Source organism: Pantherophis guttatus, chromosome 5 (genome assembly GCF_059756535.1).
Source record: "Pantherophis guttatus breed Tessera chromosome 5, ASM5975653v1, whole genome shotgun sequence".
NCBI lineage: Eukaryota > Metazoa > Chordata > Lepidosauria > Squamata > Colubridae > Pantherophis > Pantherophis guttatus.
Genome location: NC_142067.1, coordinates 37,844,820 through 37,863,672, shown reverse-complemented (window position 1 = coordinate 37,863,672; position 18,853 = coordinate 37,844,820). Strand labels below are relative to the sequence as shown.

The 18,853-nt window shown below is 32.8% G+C and overlaps 1 protein-coding gene across 3 annotated transcripts in view; it reads right to left on the bottom strand.

Moving 5' to 3' along the window:
* Positions 1 to 18,853, bottom strand: part of EPHA3 (EPH receptor A3) — a 211,484-nt gene that overhangs the window by 173,129 nt on the left and 19,502 nt on the right. For all 3 annotated transcript variants that reach the window (XM_034413524.3, XM_034413534.3, XM_034413541.3), the window contains exon 2: positions 15,952 to 16,016. In XM_034413524.3, the coding sequence (XP_034269415.1) occupies positions 15,952 to 16,016 (65 nt within the window). The remainder of the gene's footprint in view (positions 1 to 15,951; positions 16,017 to 18,853) is intronic.

Below are 18,853 nucleotides of genomic sequence, written 5' to 3'. Positions count from 1 at the left end.
AACTTCTTTAAAAAGAACACTGGAACTCTGCATCTAAAAATAACTGGAAGCTAAAAGGTGTGGTAAAAGAGGTAAATTATATGATGTTGCAGCCAAAGTTGCTGACCTATGCCCCTTTGCAGTAGCAGAGGAAGACATCTGAAGACAAAAAAATTATACTGTGAAGCTTTGGAATAGTTCAAGAAAGGATGTTCACAAGTGAAAAACAGCAAGTAGGTTTTTTTCCTCTCATGATTCATCAAAACACCTCCTTGATGGCCAAACTACTTTGTTCCAGTCCTATCTTCCTGAATTACAGAGTATAAATGTTATAACTCTTCAGATATCTGAATTACTTTGTCTTTCAATAATCCCTTTTCCAAACTAAAAATATCCAACTTCTTAACCTTATCTCAAGCTGTCATGCCACAATATATATATCTTTATACTGTTTTTGCTCTATAGCACCATCAAGTGGCCGGAGAGACAAACAGGCTCCAAGTATATTGTTTGGAGCTGACTCCACCCATTTACCCATCAGCCCCCACTCTCAAACCAAGTGCATGCTGGGAAGCCAGACTCCATTTCCTTTAGCATTTGGAGAAGGCAGAAGCAGTCATTTTAATCTGTGGCACATGGTCATCCAAGACAGTGGTGGGATTCAAAAATTTTTAGTACCGGTTTTGTGGGCGTGCCTTGGTGGGTGTGGCATGGCTTGGTGGGCGTGGCTTGGTGAGCATGGCAGAGGAAGGATACTGTAAAATCTCCATTTCCACCCCACTCCAGGGGAAGATTACTGCAAAATCCCCATTTCCTCTCGATCAGCTGGGACTTGATCAGCTGGGACTCAGGGGACGGGGCCAGTCAGAGGTGGCATTTACTGGTTCTTCGAACTACTCAAAATTTCTGCTACTGGTTGTCCAGAACTGGTCAGAACCTGCTGAAACCCACCTCTGATCCAAGAACAAAGCATCCACACACAAAGCATCGCTGGTGAGATTCATACTGATTGTACTTATTGTTATGTTCAGCCGTCACTTAATACTGTCTATCTTATATTTGATTCTCACTATATGTATTCCTATTTCCCTCAGTTTCACCATACCATGTTCTCCCAATAAAGCATTCAGATCTACGCACAGTGTCTGTTTTATTGGAGGATAGGTGGGTTTAGCTGCCTGTTGAGCTGCACACAGATTAACGTGTAGTGGGGACAGAACCCAAGCCATATCACCATCTGCCACTATGTTATGGGATGGTCCAATTTGTCAGCAACTTAGAAATCAATATTCCAAATTACTTGTGAACCACAATGTGATCCCCTGATTTCATCATAAAGTAAAAATATGTTAAGAAATTGTATATCTATTAGGATAGAAATTATGTTTAATTGGATATTACCAAAGTTTTATTTCTGGCAAAGTCATCCTAAGGATAAGCTGTCCTTTACCTGCATTCTTGAAGTGGCAAAACAATACATCCTTCACTTTACTCAAATTTGACAGCATTGTTGTTAGCCATTATTGATAATAAATTAAAGCAAATGTGTTGTCTCGATATTAAAATTATTGCTTCTATTAAAAAAGATATATCCAAGGAAAAAACTGGCTCAAAAGCCTACCTATTAATAACTTTGGAACATTGACCTAAATACTACATTTAGTATTATTGAACAGGGAGACCTACTGCAAACATACCACACCTGTTATGAAGGCACTGAACTGGTTGCCAGTTAGCTACTGATCAAAGTCCAATGTTCTTGTAATGACATACAAATCCTTCAATGTAATCAGTCTTCTCTGTTATGTACTCCTCATCAATTTACATCTAGTGCAAATTGGTCCCAAGTAAACTAGTTTACTTCTTACAAATGTATTCTCTGCTTGTGCAATAGATTGCAAAAAAAGAGAAAACTACCTATCGTCCATTGCATTGTTCTAGTATTTACAGCTATTTTCTTTTCATTGACCCTTCACTGTATACATATGCCTGTTCTTTATAAAAACAAAAGTAATAAATCTAAGGAGAGAAACAGCAAAATGAAACAAAAAATGGCTGAACAGTGCTTACATAGCAGGAAAGAATCAATGGCTATTAAGTTAATTTGTTCTTCAAGGTAGCATCATTAAACTCAAACAATATAATATCAATAAAAATGACTGGTATTTAAGTTTAAGTTATTTTAGCTTTTACTAGGATTTGATAGTGTCATTGATAGTGTCAGCCTGCATTGACCACAATTTTTCCAGGCTTCAAAGATAAAGATTTATAAACCTAAGGTTGACGGTTGGTCTGAGCATTTCTCTTGTCATCTCTTTTCTCTCCATCTTGTTACTTTGATAGGTGGCTTGTGCTAGGTGACAACCCACTAGTTCAATGATGGTTAACAAATCCTTAGCTAGGATATCACTGCTCACTTCAACAATCAATATTCAAGAAAAGGCCTATCAATGTTCCAAAAAGAAGTCCTTGTGGACTAATGATGTTCAGCAGCAAAATTTCGTACTGAATTTCAAAACTCAGAAGAGGAAAGCTGTTGTCCCTGAATTTTTGTCAATATAGTTGGAAGTAAATTATAAATTAAACCACAGAGAAAGTAACATGTTAAGGGTTAATAATGAAATTCATGTTTATAACATTCTATAGAACCCTGAAGAAAGAATTTAATATCTGCTTTTATTTTTTGGCCTGGTTCATTTCAATAACAATATATTTCAAGAAACACAGTAATAATAATTCAACCTTAGGGATGCTTGATTAGTATTCAATTACTCTTAAATCATTTAATCTAGACATGTTTTCCTTGTGTTGTTGCTTTTGGAAAACCATAATACTTTTAAATTTAACAAAAATAAGGAATCTGATAATTATTTGCCTTTTCTTTGAAATTTTAGTATTTTCACTCTATTAGGGCTGTCAAACTCGCAGCCCACAGGCTAGATGCGTCACGCGCTGCCCACGCCCCCGTTAAGTTTAGCAAAGGGGGGGAAAATCATGATATGTCACATGACGTCACCATGACGATGTGGGTTTGACACCCCTGCTCTATACCTTTATCCTGTGTTTGTGTGTGTGTTTAACATGTTAGCTGCCCAGAGTCACATTTGCAAGATAGACAGCCATATAAATCAATTTAATTAAATAAATAATAAACAATAATTTCTTTTACTGACCATGGCTTCCTCAAATAATTAACTATGCTTACTTTTATTTTGACTTTTCCCATTCTTCCTTTATTAACAGTTTTAATAGTCTTATTAACTAGTTTAATAATAATATTAACTAGTCTATAACCATTCAATTATCCATTTGTATTTTGTATTTGTATGAATAGCTTTTTTTTTGTACTTCCACATTCATATGCCACTACAGAAAGTATCATTGTAGCAAATGGAGACCCATAAGTTATATTAGCCTACTCAGTTCCCCTTTTCCTCTAATTGCCCTTAGAGTCAGTACCAAGGTTTATTCTAAAAATGTGGCCGTTCTTTTCTCTTTAGTAGAATAATATCTAAAACTACTAATGCTACAGAAAACATGTGTGGAACAATACTACTATTTTAAAAACGGAAAGTATATCTCATTCTAAGTGTCACTGTTTTCTTCTCGTGTATATGAGGATTATGAAAAAGTTACAATGAAATTATACACAGAATCAAAAAGGTTTAAAAAGAATCAGTGTAAGAGCAATGAAAATGAATAAAATAGACAATGTTTTCAGTCTCTGTGTATGTAGGGCACATAAAGATGTACCCTGTTTGTAATTCCCCAAAATATTCCATAATTAGAAATTAAATGTTAAATTTCATATACCATATTTCATATTCCATAAGCTCAAATACTAATTTTTCAACAAATGTGCTACCAAAAGTATGAAATATAAAGTGAATATTTAACTGAAAAAATACTGCAACTTTTCAAAGACCAAGCAAATTTTCAAAAAGTCAAAGAAGTATGGAAAAAATATAGGTTACTGAGTGACTGATTGGCTGATATTAATCTTGCCCTTGAGTATAAAAAGAACAATGTGAAAGTTTAGTTTAAAATGGACCAAAGAATTCCCAAGGAAATCAAATTGTGCTAGTGATCAGTTTTGAAAATGACAAATAGTCATATAGATGAAAACCAGACACAACTGACCAAATGAACCAATTTCCTATACACAATACATAATAAGGACATTTCAAACTTGTTTACATTAATTAAAGGTATGTCTTTAACTCAACTCCTAAAGCAAACTAAACAAACATCCAAATCATGTTTTACCAATGTTTGTAAATAATGTCCAATACTAGTTCACGTACATGTGGTTTTAAAAAATTTACTTCCAAACATGTCACACATAATTACACAGAAATTTTGCATTCACTGTAAAAAAAAAAAAAAAGCCAGTGGCATTGAATTCCATCTGACCATTTAAGAAGGCCAAGGATATAGTTTAATATTGTACTATTGCATTTCAGATTAGCCAGTTTTATACATCCAGAAAATAACATTTGCTTAATCAGAACTTAGAGTTTGCAGAATTTTAAATAAGGTATGTTTAGGTGTATTTGATCCAGAGTTGTACTTTTTAAAAAAAATCTAATTTAGAGCACACAAACCTGACAAATGTTTACCTACATATATATAATTGCCTATATCCCTTCAAGGACACATTTCAATGTTCTGTAGAATTCTACTTTTGGTAATTAAATTGGAGACTGACATAATGCATTGCTTCTCTGGTAAGTCTGCCCTCAAAATCAGAGCTATGATAAAACAGTAATATTTGATAAAGGCAGATAAGAATTAAGATTAACCATTTTATTGTCCGCAAAATTTTCCTTATCTTCTACAAATGGCATTAAGCTGGGATTCATTTTATACTTCTTATAGTCCACAAAGCTATTTTATTGAACTAGGGGGGGAAGACACTTCCACACCCCAGCTCTTAGCAGAATTTCCAAAAGTTTTAACAATTTCCTCAAAGCAAAAATAAAATATTTATTCCTTACAACAAATCAATATAATGTTCACCTTAATGTTCACAAGTAATTTTTATCTGGCAAAAATTTCCTATTGCTTTATGAATTCTTCCATTTATATAAGGCATAGCCCATTGCCTTGTTTTGCTAACGTAGCTGTTTTAAAGTTAGCAGAAAATATTTGTTCCTAATTGCATACTTATTAAAACAGAAGTCATCTAGAGACAGTTTGATCCAGGGTAAAATTTAGCCGGTTCTATCCGGCTCAGGAGAACCGGTAGCAGCGGCTGTGGGAGGCTCTGCCCACCTGTGCTGACATCATAAAATCGTTGCTTTTTTGCAATGATTTTAAACCTCTGCACCTGCAGTGCACACACATTTGCGAATCGGTAGGGAAGGTAAGTGAATTTCACCCCTGGTTTGATCCTTAAAATTTGGATTCTATCAACTTGGCTTTAAGAACTGGATGCTATGTGACAAATCCATACTTAAACCGTTTCATGGTTAGGCTAGTGAGCAAATATATTGTTGAATTTTCATTACAAGAAATATAAAAGACATTGGGCTATTCTGATAATTGGAAGTTTTAAACCAAACTTCCCACAAAGGTCAGTAATAAGAGAGTCAAAGTGTTAAGACTGAAAATACTTGAAGTGATATCTCATCAGCTAAGATACAATTTTCAGAGCTGCTCAATGTCCCAGCCCCATATGGCATCCTCAAAATTTGTGAAACATTTTTCTGGGCCAATAGTAGTTGAGATTTACGGTTCAATTCATATGTTATTGCAGTACCCTTTAGGATCATAAGCCTGCATATAAAGAGACTGAATCATTATTCCTGTCCTATAAAAGCATGTGGTCACGTGAAATATACAGAACTAAACACTATGCCAGCATTTATGGCGTTCCCAAGTCTAGCAGCCCTTCCCCCAACTTAACTGGCTTTCAAATTGTACTGCAAGTACGCCATTTCTAAATTTACAATTGAGAACCATTCAATTATGATTTACCTTTTGTATTAAATATGCTTCATATTAAATTATAATGTAGTAGCATTCTTGTATGGTTCACGAAATCATTTAACAGTAGAATTGGAAAGGTTCAGAGAATAGTTGTAATTCAACTCTCTGTGACATACAGGAAAACCAGTCAAAATACCCTCAAGAAATGCTTCTCCACTTTCTTAAATCATTCATTTCTGTAAGTAAATGTTTCAATGTTGTCCAGATTTTAGTATCAGGAAGTTTTTCTTTATATTTAAATGAAATCTAGATAATTGAACTTCTGCCCATTATTTCCAGCATAATTTATGTGGCAGTGTAAAATTGTTGTTGACCATCTTCCCTGTATCATTCTTTTATGTACCTGTTCAATTTTCTTTTTTTCCCGACTCAACGTTTTATTTCTCTTGTTTTACTTGTGAGTCACCCAGAATGGTTGGGATTGTGGGGGTGGGGTGACCATGGTGGTACAAATTTGATAAATAAAATAACATATCAAGTTTCAAATCAACCTGTTTCCAATCCATGTATCAACTGTGTCCTCTGAATCTATTCCAACCAATATGTTTCTGGAAATGTGGCATCTGGAACTATACTGGCAGAAGAGAAAGTAATAAGGACTTCATATTCTTTGATACAATGCTTCTTCTAATTCAGCATGAATTCTGTTATCTTTACTCTCACTTGCCCAGTTCATGTTTAACTTGTCATCAGTGATTCATCCAAACCCTTGTCTGAATTATATTTTTGTATTTCTGTAATTTTCAATAGCTTTTAATAATTTTTATAATTACATTAGAATCTTTGAACTACAAAGTTGGTTTTAGTTGACCCTTTGTATTCCTACCTCCTCCTCTGTTGAGTTATTCTTTTAATCCTTTTGATACCAGTCTCTACTCTTTGTTGGGCAAGTCATAGCTTCCTAAAATGGCTGAAACTATGCCTTCTTTGTTCAGATTGGCTGAGATCTATTGCCCTATAAATAAAGATCATGCAAGTTTTCTCAATTGCGTAGCAACAGCTTGCATTGAAATCAAGTGCATAATATGCCACCCTGCACAATCTCCTGAATGGCAGATACAGTTATTTTTCAGGATTATGCAATGAGCTTCCTGGCCAAGAAAGAATTTTAATTTTAATTTAATTCTATGGAATATGTCTATGTCAGTAACTCCTACTGCTAAGAAGTTATTTCTCTCTTTGTCTGCTTTTTTCTTTACATGACAGATTTTATGTAGAAATATTCTTTTTAACAGTTATAGAGTTGGAAGGGACCTTGGAGGTCATCTAGTCCAACCCCCTCCTCATGCAGGAGACCTGTATTAGGGATTTGAACTGCCAAACTGCCCACATTTCTGATCGACTAGCTCAGTGTCTTAGCCACTTGAGCCACCTAGTGTAAAATTTAAAAGTTTAAAAAATGGTTGAAAAATGTAAGTAGTTTACAGATAATTTTCAAATATAGTTTCTCATGTACAACATTCCTTGAACAAGGCACAGCACCTAAAAGGTAGAAGCATTTTAGGACTCTTGATGGGTCAAAGTTATTTTCTCTTATTTTGAAAAAGCTACTTAATGAAAACACTTTCCTCCACAAGATAAATAATTTGGTAGTTTCAACAAATACTCAGTGAACTTGTTTGTGAGAAATGGGCCAAAAGAATACTTTAAAGGAAAATTTTTTATCCATGCTCCAATAGTGTTTCACCAAATGTAAATATACCCTCCAATCCTAATTCCAATGACCCTTCCTCTAAAGAATGGCAGTCTTTTACAAACCTTATGACATGTACAATAAAAGCTTCTGTTCAGAATACTCATTACAGAACAAAGCATATTTCATATTAATATCTCAGCATTTATTTGAAAAGTATATTGATAATTATATTTATGGTACTTTAAAAATTAAAGTCATAGAAGTTGAACTTTTATGAGGGATTTAGGTGGCAATGTATAGCTAAAGTATTTATTGCTTGTGTGAGTTACAAAACTCAATTTTCTCCAAGGTCTCCAGGCTCATAAATATGATGTAATGAAGTGGGGAAACACTGCATTTGAGACATAATGCAACCATTATTTCCAAGTGAGCATCAGCATTTTATTCCATGGTTATCTTATGCTAATCAATTCTGAAGAAGAGAACAGTGGGAAATTCAGAAATGACGGGAAGGCTTTTCTTTGGAGAGTTTGAAGGTGGGGGAAGGGAATCTCCACCATGATCTCATCTCTGATAACTTTCCACAAATGGTCTGCATTTATGCTGAGAGTCTGACAGAAATAAAATGCCTGCCCACAAGGGAAATGATACTGTTTCTAACCATTGAAGTTAAAAGGGAAAATGGGAAGCTGGAACATACGCAGTATAACTTCTAAATAAAATCTTTATTTAGGCCTCAGAATGGGAGCTGAAATGTACATTTCTGGAAACCACAGAAAAATGATACCCAATCTGCAACAAGTTATTCTGCAAACAGCAGAATGATTGATTATATATGTAATTAAATAAGAAAGTCTTTCACTACTAACCTCCTTCTACTCAAATGTGCAGTGGCAGCATAGTTGCTAGGCTCTTAACTCTTTTCTTAAGCTGATGGTGGCTTTAATTATTTTAAACAACAAAACTGTAAAAAAAAAAAAAACTGAGCTGGTTGCCATAAAGTAAAGAGGAAAAATTTGAAAATATAAAAAGCAGGCAAGAATTAGTAGAGTAAAAAAGAATTTTGATTGAAAGAGTTTTTTCTATTTTGCTGATTTTAGTTATTATCAATTTAAACTCATAAAGAACAAATACGTCAATCTCATTGTATGGATCAAATAGATATCCTCAGAATACATGTATGTATATAAGTGGTGTGTGTGTGTGTGTAAATCTTGGAGAATTAATTTTGCATGTAGTAAATAATTAAACTGTTCTTCAGCTGGGTGAAGTGTGGGACTCTACAGAGAAGACATTCATTTCATCCTCTAAATACAAATGTTAACTATTTATGGAGAGCACTTTCTCTATCTCTGCAGGTCTTCAGCATGCTTTGAATCCTAGATTTAGAATTTCCATACCTTTTTACTTTTCTGATTCACCATTTTATTCTCTTCAATAACTTAGACTCTGCGTTGAATGTAACGTACATTCAACACGTAGATTTTAGAAAAATCTAAATAAATGCTTTCTTGGATTAGGATTAATATAAACTGGATTAGATTTAATTTGTCTGACTACCCATATTAATAAAGTCCTCTGAGGAGGAAAAAAAGATGTAAGAAGGTAATAGGAATTATATTTGTCTAATATACTGCAGTTATTAATTATCAGTTTCATCAATTTCCAGTTACCTCATGAGCTAATATTAAGAATTAAAACTCATGCTTGGGGAAACCAAAAAGGCATTGAAAAGTAGTTTTTCAGGAAACTGTATTCACTTGTTTGAAACAGCAGCTATATTACATTGATAGTAGAATTATACATTTATTTGCAAGGTTTCATAGGATAATTAATGTTAATATCTTATAGAATCAATGCTGCTTTTCAGTTGCCAAGTCTTAAATATATTAATTTATTTTATCATGGAATAATTATATTTTCTGAACCAGAATTAAATATAAATGCAAATTATTTCTGTCTAGCAGTATTTTCTTTTCTACATTTTCTTTTTCTTTTTTTTAGTAAATTTGATTTTATTACATAATTTAGGCTGACTGAAAAGTGTATTTTATTACTGTGCATCCTTTGTTGGTACCTAGTATTATGAATATAGTATTATCTTCAATAAATGATTTCACAGCTATTAAAGCTTACTTGCTTCACTGCCGAACTGATAACTATAAATATGATGTGTTAGTTGTTATTTACTTCAAAGTTAATTGTTTGCTTTTGCATTTTGATTATTCTGCATAATGCATAATAAACTATGCAATACTTAGTGTGATAGCCTCATGAGCATTATAAACTACCAAATAAATACACAAAAGAAAATATTCTAACTGTAAATGTCTTGGAGATTCATAGTCATCCAGGTCATCATTATCCCAAATGTGTTTTTTCAAAAGGCAACTGGATTTTCTTTGCTTTCCCTTGAAGATGTTTCTCTTGTCATCCAAGAAGCTCAGTTCTGAGAAGCTTCTTGGATGAGAAGCAAAATGTCTTCAAGGAAAAACAAAGTTAAGCTGCCTTTTGAAAAAGCATCTTTGGGACTAACTGTAAATGGTTAATTTAATATATTTCTTTTGAATCAGTGCTGAATTCTGGTGACTGCCTAGGTGATGCTTTGTATCAAAGGTGGGGCTAGAACTCATAGTCTCTTGGTTTCTAACCCAATGCTTTAACCACTATATCAAACTGGCTCTATCCCCTCCCACTCCACCCCACCCCACCCCATACCATGATTAGCACAAAATATGGATTCTTGTCGAATTTTAAAAACATTGAATTTTGAAACTGGGTAGACAAGAGTACAGACGAAGGCAAAAAAGCAATATATATATATGTCATATCCAGGATATGTCATAGGTCTAAAGAATTACATCTGATGGGACCCAGACCATGTGCCTTCTAGAATATCATACCCCCTGATGTGAAGTTCACTCCATCCTTGATAACCAGTTGGAAGACATGAAAATTTGGCTCTTCAAGCAATCTTGAGATACCATGTGAAGCATGCATGATAGTTGCATTGTATTTAGATGGACATTATCCCACAATCTTGTTTTTATTTATTTTTAAAAAGTTTTAATGTTTTTGACATTGTTTTAATTGTTATACTCCAACCAAGGTCATATTTAGTGAAAAGGGTGGTCGTGTAAGTTCAATTTTAAAAAATTAAATAAATAAATATAGAAATATTATTTAGATAAGTTTAACATTTATAATAGTTATATTACCAAATCTTTAAACAAATTTAATACATTAGGTATACTGATTTAACAGCAATGCCTTCCTTATAGCTTTGTAGAAATATATGACATTTACTGTCAAAAATTAAATATTTAGATAAACCATTTTCAGTTCTAGTTAGCAAATCCAAATCTGGTATTAATGGTTCTAGAAAATAAATGGTTGATCTGAAACCCTATTTATGTTATCAAATAGGGGGACATACATAGATGACACATTACACTAACCAGATCACTTTATTTTTTTCTTGCATTAGATGTCTTCTATTTTTCCTGAAGGTAAATTTCCCTCTTTTTATAAAACTTAATGTAAAATAAATTGGTCTGTTATACATTTGCACCTATTATACTTTTGTATTCTAAGTATTTTAATTATATTGAAAATATTCTGAAAGACTTTTCCCAATTATTAAATAACACAACAGAGAATTTTAGACATGCTTTTTCTACACTGACATTGTTAGCATAGGGGAAGGGAAATTCAAAACTCATGTGTGGGAGTTCTTGAATTGAATTTAGAAAAAAAAAAAGTGTCCAATCTTTACATATGTATAATCCAAAGTATGAGATCCAGATTGGTGCAGTGGTTAAGGCCTCAGGATAAAAACTGGGGGACTTTGAGCCTGCTTAGGCTCAAAGTCAAATGGGTGACCCTCGGCCAGGCATTCTCCCCCAGTGCTAGGAGCCAACCTTGACTGAACACACACATGCATAGGTGATAGGCCTAAAATATAGGCTGTACTCTTATGTAATATGGACTATATATATATAATAGAGTACAGTAATGCTTTCACTGAAAATGAATATTAAATGTTTTGAAAGCTGTTAGTATATAGTCTAAGTGCAGAAAGTCTTAGATATCAGCAATCTTTTAACACTTAACTGAACAGGAGAGTTTCTTACTTGAATACATAAAATATGGTTATGACTCTTTCTTCCCCTTCTGCAAATGTACTCAGATTCATTTTATTGACTGACAAGACTTGGATTTCCCCCATTCCACATCTGTAGTGCTGTAATTTATGTGAATTGCAGTTAATAATCAGTTCTGCTATGCTTAATCAGCATATCAATAATATGTTCAGCAAAGACTAAGAGGCTTTCATTTCTCAGACCCTTTCATACATTTGATTGATTGACAGAATGAAAATGGCATAAATGCAGGTGGTGGTTTAGGATATTATTTCTATGGACTCTGAAATCATGTAGAAATACATGCTTCTACTGCAATTTTTGCCATTTTTAATAGTTCTCTGCTTTCTTTCTTGCTTGCTTCCTTTTTTCCCCCCAAATCATCACAGTATCACAAGTGCAAGTGTTATAAATGTCCAGGATAGCTTTGTTTTTCTTCTTTTTCGCCCAAGAGGGAAGGGGAGAAATTAAACTATCACATTATTGTAGAATAATATTACTGAATCCAGGATTAAAACACTGTCAATACAGACTTATCAAGTAGAGCACAAATTAGTACATATAAAGGAGAGTCTGTTCTGAAATAAACATCCCAAATGTTTTCCATAACTTACAATCAGAACACTATAATGAAAAACATGTGAAATATTCCCAAGCAACTAAACAAAAACTATAATTTTTCCTTTTCATAAATTAACACTTCATATATCAGTTCTTTGAGTCTGAAGATCGTCATTGGATGCCATCTAAAGAAAAGAGAGATGAGAGGAAAAAATTCTCACATTGGCATACAAGAGCTGTTGGCCTATAATGGGATTATACTGTTGTGTTTTGAAATTTGGCTGATCTCATGCCATAAACTCATTTCTGCTTCAAGCACAGCTCTATTAACTTGAGCTTGTAAATTACCTGTGCACTATTAGTAATGTTTCAATATGATGTGACAACATTATTATACTGTTTTTCTTATGAAGTTTAGATTCATATTGTAGCTATATTTCAGAAAGTTGTAGGTTCCTTGGAGTTTTAATTATATACATAGAATATATACTAGAAAGGATTATAAAAATATTGTACTTCTTCTTTTCAATTATTTGGCACAACTTCTTTTGGTTACTTAAGAATACAATTCTAGAAAAACAAGAAACATTCAATCGTTGAGCCTTAAAATGTCATAATAAATTACACCATGAAATTCTATGTATGTTTTCCTGATATACCATTATTTTACTTAATCTATATTTCCTGTATTCAATGTATTACATTCTGTAAAATTTATTTTCAGGTTCATATAGACAAGATTGGTCTCCATCCTTATTTCACTACACAGTGATATATATTGAACATTTCTCTTAAGAGAAGATATGCTTATCTATGTATTGAAAGGCAATATAATTTCAGATTTTTTGCTATGTTAATTTTTTATGCTGGTCAATATAGCATAAAGCAGGGGTGTCAAACTTGCGGCGTCACAGCATCACGTGACATATCACAACTTTTCCCCCTTCGCTAAAATGGGTGGGCGTAACCAGCACGTGACACATCTGGCCCATGGGCCATGAGTTTATACCCCTGGCATAAATTCAACATTATTTAAATAAAATAGCATAATAATGAAAGCATCCCATATTTGTAAAGTAAAAAACAGGAAGTTCTCAAAATCAAATCACCTTTTGTTCAAGTAACCCAGAATTAGCCGTTATAAAACAAAACTTTTTTCTTCCCCCACTTTTTTTCTTTTTTCTTTTTCTAATTAGTATCGCAATTCAATTCCGATAAAATTACCATCAGAGCATTAAAGTAAATAGTTATATACTATTTACTATTTCTTAAAAAGCAATGTCTAGTTTTGTACTGAAAAACCAAAATATTGTTTTTTTTAAAAAAATTACATACCTTTGAGCACTTAACTAGTTAACTCTGCCCACTAAATCTTTCAGAAAATAATTTATTCAGTCATTTTTAAATTGTATTAAAGAGTCAAGAAGCAGACCAATTATCAAGTCTGCTGCTTTAGCTCAATTCTGCTTTAGCTACAGCTGAAGTTGTTTGAATTTAGACTCATAATGTTTCAGCGGCCACTTTGCCGCTACTCTCCAGTTTTGATTCTCAGCACTCAAAGCTGAAATAAGAGGAAAAGCCATTTCATCATAGAATGAGCTAAAGAATTAAATTAAATTTTACTATTCCAATTTTACATTAAAAATTAGACATTAGTATATATGCTCCAGCTCCATGTAATAATTTTCATAAAATTTCAATCATCTGTCCTTAGGTACATCTGCCAAGACTCGGACCCTTAAGCAGTATAGAAGTATCAAAACATAGTCAGTTTCTCAGCTGATATTATTATATGCACCTATTTTAACTTTAGCAGAACCAGTGACCTTCTTCAAACTTCAGTAACTATATACATGGAAAACAAAGAATATGCTTGATCCTAATCCTGTCTACTTATACTGTAATAAACCCAACTTTTCCTGGAAAGTATGAAATGGAAAATATAAACATAAATGGCTTAGTTGAATGAATGTATAAATCTCTTAGTTGAATGAATGTATATACATATGTATATGTGTTTTTCTTTCTTTTTCGTAGGTTTTATGTGTATGTCTCTTTAACCAGGTTCTACCTACCATCTCCCAATGGGCAGCAAAGGGTCTGCTGGCTGCCAGAAAAAGAAAAAAGAAAAAAAAAGCCCAGAAACTAGTGAATTGTGATTTCAGTGAACTAGGGCTGCATAATATCTTGGTTTACGTAGGTAGAACCTGGCTAAAGAGACATACATATGTATATGTATATACATATACTCTAAAATTCTAAATTTTAAATTCTAAATTAAAATAGGTTATTTTATAGAATGATCCAAAATCTGGAACCCATAACTCCTGAGAAATTAAAATTGGGAAACTTGTGGCTGTTCCAGTTCTGCCAGGCTGCTGCTGTGCTGTTGGGCTGCTGAAGTAATCATGTGATCATAGTCTTCAAAGTTCCATAACAGTTTCCCAGCCATTCCACAATCCATTACTCCTTCCCCCAATGAAAAGCAGTCTGCCTGGGGGGAGGGAGGGAGGGAGGAAGGAAGGAAGGAAGGAAGGAAGGAAGGAAGGAAGGAAGGAAGGAAGGAAGGAAGGAAGGAAGGAAGGAAGGAAGGAAGGAAGATTCCTCATGCTCCCTGCCAGCTTCCCTCAAAGAAATTCAATAGGAAAGCCGGCAGGAAATCAGAAGTTGCTCCCACTCCCACTACTTTTGCCTGCCTGTAATCATTCTGTTTTTCTGGTGAGGAGGTATCTGTGAAATGATAATCAAAACAAGGCATGGGTAGTATAGTCTAATTATAATATAATGGGAGCTTTCAAATTATACTGAGCTTTTTAACTGGGTCTAGTGAGAGTGTGATTACAATGCATGTTTCTCATTGTTCTTCATGCTTATAACTGTTTACATGCAGCTAATGAAAATGCAACAGCCAATGTTTGGTTCACATTATTTTGAATTGGTAACATGTTTTACAAATTCTATTTCAGTTCAGGTTTAGCAAATATTTTCATATTATGATTAAAATTATTTTCTAGTACAAGGAAAAAAAATAAGAGAGTATCTTCATTGGTATGGAACTGTAGTTGGGGTTTTGTTTTTTTGTTTTTTGGTCAATTTGTTTTAAAATCAACAGTTTTACGGAATTATTATTCACATGAAAGAATCTTCTCCTTGTTTATATCTAATGCTTTAACATGGAAAATGTTCAAGAAAGACTCAACTATCTTCAATCATTCAATCCAAACCATAATCAATATCAAATAAATCTTCAATATAATCAATCCTAATTTCCTAATAAGGAATCCTAATAAGGATCATGGAAGTTAAAGCCCTCCCCCCACCCAAAAAATCTGGAGGAATATAGGTTAGAAAAGGCTGACTAAGTAAAAAAAAATATTCTTAGCAATCCTTAGCATAAATATTTATAATCACTTTAATACCACTGAAAGAGATGTGGCTCCTGTTTTGGTAATATATGAAACACAGAACATATTCAGGGATGTGTGACTGGAAGCATGAGTCCCAAAATATAAACTCTGTTTTAAAAGAATAAAGAACAATAATGCTATACTAAATAATACTTGTGTTTTGCTGTTTTCCACAAATGAAGAAAAGATTAAATAGCACAGAACTGTTTCCCATTTTGCAGTTTAATGAACTCACCCCATGTGATGGATAGGAGATCCAGCCCAGCTCTCCTTGAATTGCTTTTGAATCTAGCAGATTAACTGAAAAGAAGACAAAAATAAAGAGGAATGAATTTAATCTGTGTTCAGTTATAGTCCTCTGTTGTTGTTTTAAAAAAGGCTTGATTGGTTGGTTTTGAATTAAATTAATCCAAGTGCAGAAAAAGCAGAGCAACAGATGTACCTTCAATTAATTTCCACAAGATCGAAAAAAGAAATGTACCAGCTTCTCACACTCCAGCTGCATTTCTACATCCAGTCCCTCGAAAAGTTGGTTCAAGAAATACTAGTAAATGCCAGTGAGTGATGCAACAAAATTATGTTTTTTAAAAAGGTTTCACATTTCAAAAATTTAATTTGGCATGCGTAACAATCAATGATGACTCCATTATTATATATTCTTCTACTTCCTCTGCTGATATTTTTACTTGCTGCCGTAGTATATTTTTAAGAAAAAAGTATAACTTCAAACAAAGTTTTTAAACATGTATTTTCATTCTGAGATAACTTTAAGCTTTTAGCAATCTTTTAATCTCCCAGCCACCAAGACAAGATATGCTATTTGAAAATGTAAGTTGCAAATTGAATTAAATACATTTTGAAGCTCTGAAATTAATGTTGAAAACAAATCAAGTAAAATCTGCCTTTTATCAATGTGTCCTCTATACAAAGCACTTAAGCTTGTGCTATACTTCATAATAAGTATATTGATCTGAAAGCCTTTGAAAGATTATGATTCTACAAAACATCATTATGATAGTTTTCATATTGGCAAAATTATTAAGAATTATTTGGGATCTGTATGAAAATATAGCATTTAAGCATGTAAAGATTTATAATTCTTCTTGAGATTTATAGGTTTCTTTGTTGTGCTTCAGGACTATAATTGTTCATACTACAGCAACTGAACTATCAGAATCCAACTGTACTAATGAATAAAACAAAATTATTTCTGTACAAGGGAAAAGATTTTAAGTTATATTTTTATTAATGTAAATATAAACTACTAAAATCAATAAAAAGTATTGATTTTCCCTGATAGATATACTTATTATTATTATTATTACTACATATTAAATAAATATTATTTAATGCGCACATTAAATTATCTTGTCCACATGCTACAAATTTAAGCACTGTATTTGATTTCCACCCCAACAATGTAAATCTTGTTTCACTAAAGCAAATTCTGTTCCAATCTATCCAAGAAAATCCAAAATACATTCTATCTGCATAATATCCTGTATGTAACATCAGATGTGAACTGTAGACCTATGGCGCTTGATAACTATTTCTATTATTGAGGTTTATTAAAATCTACACGACTTTTAGATGATAGCAGGAAGAAATGTATCATATAGTGGTTGTCAAAATTTTACTTGTCAATTTGGTAGCCCTACATTAGTATTATTTATTACAGCTTTTTAAGAAATCCTTAAAATTTATTGAAATATACCTTATTTATTTATATGATTTAGAACTCTGCCAACTCCAAATAATTCAGACTACTAAACAAACTTTTAAATAAAATGTCTAAAACATGCTTTCTCAAAATCAAAGGGACAAAAATTTTACCGTAGATTATTTTAAAAAAGACAAAAGATATAATAAGTGGATGAAATCAGGATTTTTAAAAAAATAAACTTTGTATGTTAGGATTTTTTTTTTAAATTAGAAAAGGAATAACAAACATATATAAGTAAAATAAAATAGCAGCATGTAACTGGAAATATAGCTATTTTATCCTTTTTAAGGAATAAGTATATTTATATTATTTTTTTCTGTTGGAGGCCCAGGAAGATGGAGCTCATATTTGTATCAAGAAAATTAAGATTGCTGTTCCCATCACCTCCTATAAAATTGAAGGTACAACAATGTTAATTGTACAATTAAATTAGTTTCTCCTGACAACCTCAACAGAATCTTCAAAGCAATGTAAGAAGAAATGATTGATAGAAATGGACATAGTGTCAAAATACAGCCCATCATTGTATTAAGAATCTGTCCACTTAAACTATTCAATTAGAAGCAAAGTTTGGGGGCAACAAAGGGTTAACTTTAACTGAAGTGCCTTTTAGATGAAGAAATATTTTTACAACCAATTTATATGAATTAAGAACAGTAAGAAATGGCATGTTATAGAAAGGATAATGTGTGAAGTTTATCACACAAAGAATCATAAAAGAATAATGGTAAAAAGTTCACTTTTAGTAAATATACAATTTCTTTTTAATACAGGAACATTTAAGAAGCACCAATTTTTGAATTAATAAAGGAGCTTATTGTTTTTTCTAGGCTGCTCCTACTTCAGGTGCTGTTCTTGGCTATGTATCTTCATCATGAGAAGTCTCTTCTAAGATTTATACTCTATTTTTTTACCTCAAAATGAAGACTTTTTGTTGTTTCAATTTGTTGTTTACAAGTATCTGGAGGAGCAGGCTTTCAGGGCTCTGTTTGTGCATGTGTCTCTGCTGCTGAAGTGAAGCCTGCCTCCCCAACACACAACACACACACACACACACACAGAGGGACACAATGGAAACAGTTGAAGCAATTGCGAATACTCCCGCATATCTTTCAAATAATTTGTACAAATATCTTAAACATTTTAAAAAGCACATTTGGCATCTGCATAGACCATTGTAGATTGAAATGTTTATAAGATCTGAAAATGAAGATCTCTTAAAGCATCCCAAAATTGCTAAAAAATGTCTATACCAAATAATTAAAATTTCTTAGGTAAGATCATTCATTTTAGAAATCTAAAAAATACACATTTCTTTCCTGTCGCTTAATGCCTATACCTCTACATCTATATGTTTTACATTAAGCTGAGGTCAAGTCTCAAGCACAATTACAAATACAATTATCTGTATTTT